The sequence below is a fragment of the Sinocyclocheilus anshuiensis genome, unplaced genomic scaffold, assembly GCF_001515605.1.
Source record: "Sinocyclocheilus anshuiensis isolate Anshui unplaced genomic scaffold, SAMN03320099.WGS_v1.1 scaffold779, whole genome shotgun sequence".
NCBI classification, from domain to species: Eukaryota; Metazoa; Chordata; class Actinopteri; order Cypriniformes; family Cyprinidae; genus Sinocyclocheilus; species Sinocyclocheilus anshuiensis.
Window position 1 is genome coordinate 761,317 of NW_015548244.1, and position 3,297 is coordinate 764,613.

General features: G+C 36.0%; 1 protein-coding gene across 1 annotated transcript in view; it reads right to left on the minus strand.

Annotated features, from left to right (window-relative positions):
- Positions 1-2,678, minus strand: part of LOC107655144 (chitinase domain-containing protein 1-like) — an 8,494-nt gene extending 5,816 nt beyond the window's left edge. Inside the window, exons 1-7 of the mRNA XM_016442564.1 lie at positions 2,601-2,678; positions 2,252-2,376; positions 2,002-2,151; positions 1,567-1,699; positions 1,426-1,470; positions 1,236-1,342; positions 885-946 (exon numbers count right to left, since the gene is read on the minus strand). Of these exons, the coding sequence (XP_016298050.1) occupies positions 885-946; positions 1,236-1,342; positions 1,426-1,470; positions 1,567-1,699; positions 2,002-2,151; positions 2,252-2,359 (605 nt within the window). The 5' untranslated portion in view covers positions 2,360-2,376; positions 2,601-2,678. The remainder of the gene's footprint in view (positions 1-884; positions 947-1,235; positions 1,343-1,425; positions 1,471-1,566; positions 1,700-2,001; positions 2,152-2,251; positions 2,377-2,600) is intronic.
- Between the last annotated feature and the right edge of the window lie 619 nt (positions 2,679-3,297).

The following is a 3,297-nucleotide window of genomic DNA, read 5'->3' on the forward strand; positions in this document are numbered from 1 at the left end:
TTTATGAAAAATATGTTATGTTTACATATTAAATATATTTATATATAATATAAAATATAAGAATATTAATATATATAAATGTATAAACGTAAATATTTTCAAAATATATACTGTATGTGTGTAGTTGTGTATATATATATACACACACACACATAATAAATATACACAGTACACATAAATATATTATGTAAACAAAAACTTATTTTGGATGGAAATAATCGCAATTAATCGTTTGACAGCACTAATATATATGTGTGTGTGTGTATATATATATATATATGCGTGTGTGTATATATATATTTTCTTTTTATTTTATTGCATGCTACATTACCATTATCTGATAACAGAGAACTGTATGCAGATGTGTTGTTAAATTCTTGATTCTGGAGTTAAAATCTAATTAAGATACTAATTAAAACCTCACTTCAATTAAATATTTTAGGTCAAATGGGGTTCGGCTGAAAAACAGTGGGTGAATATAATTATAATTATAGCAATTATTAATATTTTGACTTATCTTTTATTTTTATATTTTGTCTTCATTTTAATTTCAGTTGAAGTTTTAGTCATTTTGTTAAGCGTTTTTCATTTTAGTCATTTTTGTTGTCTTTCTATTTAACTTTATTTCAGTTTTAGTCAATTTAGTTAAGTTAAACTTTTTATTTCAGTTAGTTTTTACGGTTACGTTTTTAAAGTTTTATATATATATATATACAGTGGGTACGGAAAGTATTCAGACCCCCTTAAATTTTTCACTCTTTGTTATATTGCAGCCATTTGCTAAAATCGGCTGCAATATAACAAAGAGTGAAAAATTTAAGGGGGTCTGAATACTTTCCGTACCCACTGTATATAGTTAACAGTACCAACACACACTTACTCACTTTCTCTTGTTTCCTCCGAGTTGACTCCATAACTCCAGTGTGTAACCATCAAACCCTTCAGCCTGAGGAGCAAAATCACAGTCAGTCACTGATTCTCATGATGACGAAATCAAACCAGCTTCATCAGAGCAGATCAGCACGTATGATATTTTGGTTACACAAAAGTGAAATTACACTAATGAAATACAGTATATGGCCTATAGTCAGACTTCTGACTGGGAAGTTCCTGTTAGACTGACAAAAACCTGAGCACTCCGACTCCCAGGAAGTGGAATATGGATCTCCTTGTCAGGAAATGTCCCGTAAAAATGATCATTTTGACATGACATGAACAGCATATAAATATAGCACCTTTGCCACTTCCAGCTCCTCTCGACCCAACTCCTCCATCTCATCCTCGCTGTCCAGTACGCTTATGTAGTCCTGATAGGACCACCCATCAAACAACAGCCGAGGAACTGAGAGAGAAACACACGCTGAGAACCTGATGCTTTCAGCTAGATCAACCTCATGTCTTCCACAACACTAAATCCGTACTCACGCATTTTATTTTTTTTATTGGCCTTCCTCACGGCTTTGACCCAACCTGTGAAAAGACGAGCATTGTTAATGTCTAAAGAAAATCATTTGGCTTTTTTCTCCATAAAGCATCAGTTTTACAAAGGAAGAGAAGTGATCAGACCGGGATCATGGTCATGAAGACCGGTGATGTGGAAGCTCTCCGGTCCCCTCCGTCTCAGCTGAAGCCACACCGGACACACGGACGTCAGCTTCGGACCAAACAACTTAGCAATGTCATATCCATGAGAGTTCCACTGAGAGATGAGACGGAAAGATGGATGAATAGAAAGATGGATGAATAGACAGACAGATAAATAGATAGATAGATAGATAGATAGATAGATAGATAGATAGATAGATACAGACGAACAGAAGGACAACAGATAGATAGATAGATAGATAGAGACAGACGAACAGAAGGACAATAGATAGATAGATAGATAGATAGATAGATAGATAGACAGATAGACAGATAGATAGACAAACAGATAGATGGTTTGAGAAACAGAAAGAACGACAGGTAAAAGGACAGACAGACAGACGCTGTGTGGCTCACAGGTGTGATGTATCCCAGCACAGCTCCTTTAAAGTGTCGCGTGGACACACACTGAGGACAGAACCTCTTCTCCTCTCTCACGATGTCCCGCCACTGAGGGTCCTTCACCAGCAGACCCCGATCCTGCACCAGATGATCAGCCACTGTCCCCTTCAGACACAGGAGCACACATTCAGCAGTGTTAGCACTTACATCACAGCTGTTGATAAAGCGGTGTAAAACTGGTCTCAGCTGCAGACAGTAGTCTCACCTCAGGCTCCTGGATCTTACTGGCTTTTTTGGCATCGGTCTTTGATAATGTGCCTCTGACTACAGGAAGCAGCAAACAAACGTGCAGAAAAGTCAAATCTGCTCTCATTTCAGCTCTTCTGCTGTCTGAGGAACATCATAGACAGATTTTAATAATCAGAAAGCATTTGATATCAACACGTTACTATGGTACCACCACAGCATCAATGAAGAAATATTTAGGGTTGTTTCTGAAGCCTTATTCATCTTAATGTGACTCAAATGCAGCATTAAATGCACCTGTGCTGCACGAGAGGGTCAAAATAATAAAGTTGTCGATTTTATCCCCTGCAGTAAATCCAATCACTCACCCGATATGTGTCTAATATGTTTAATCTGCGATATAAATGTTCATGATCTTCAGCAGAGGTGATGTGTGCACATACAGGTTTGACAGACTGTGTGCATTATTTAGTCACGTGACCGAGAACCGACGCGGATTTCAAAATAAGAGTCTAATAAATTACTTATTGTTTTAGGTAATTTTTTGTTTATATGAAAAGTACGAATGCATGTAAAAACATGTAAAACAAGTGAATGCATACATATATGTATATATATATATATACAGTATGTTTATGTGTGTATAAATGTGTGTATATAATAAAATAATCCAAATTATAAATATAATAAAAAATGTAAAACATTATATAAAATAAATACATAAAATAATAATACATGCATGTAATACCACAAAAAGTTGGAATCATTAAACAGCTAAGACGACTGAGATTTTCTTATCAAAATCAGTGTTTTATTTTCTAATTCACATTATATGAGCAAACAGAGAAACACAAGTGAAAGAATAGAGATAAAAGGTAGATAACAGAGAATGAGAGAGGGATTTCAGGCCCTCCTAACAACACTAAAGCAGTCTCGCTCATCCTGCAATCCGGATTCAGCGGTGACTGAAGAAGCCCTGAGGATGGTTGTACTTGAAGGGCTTCAGACGGCTCGGACCCCTGAGAGAAAGACAGGAGATTTCACATGAACAACACTTATTTGTAT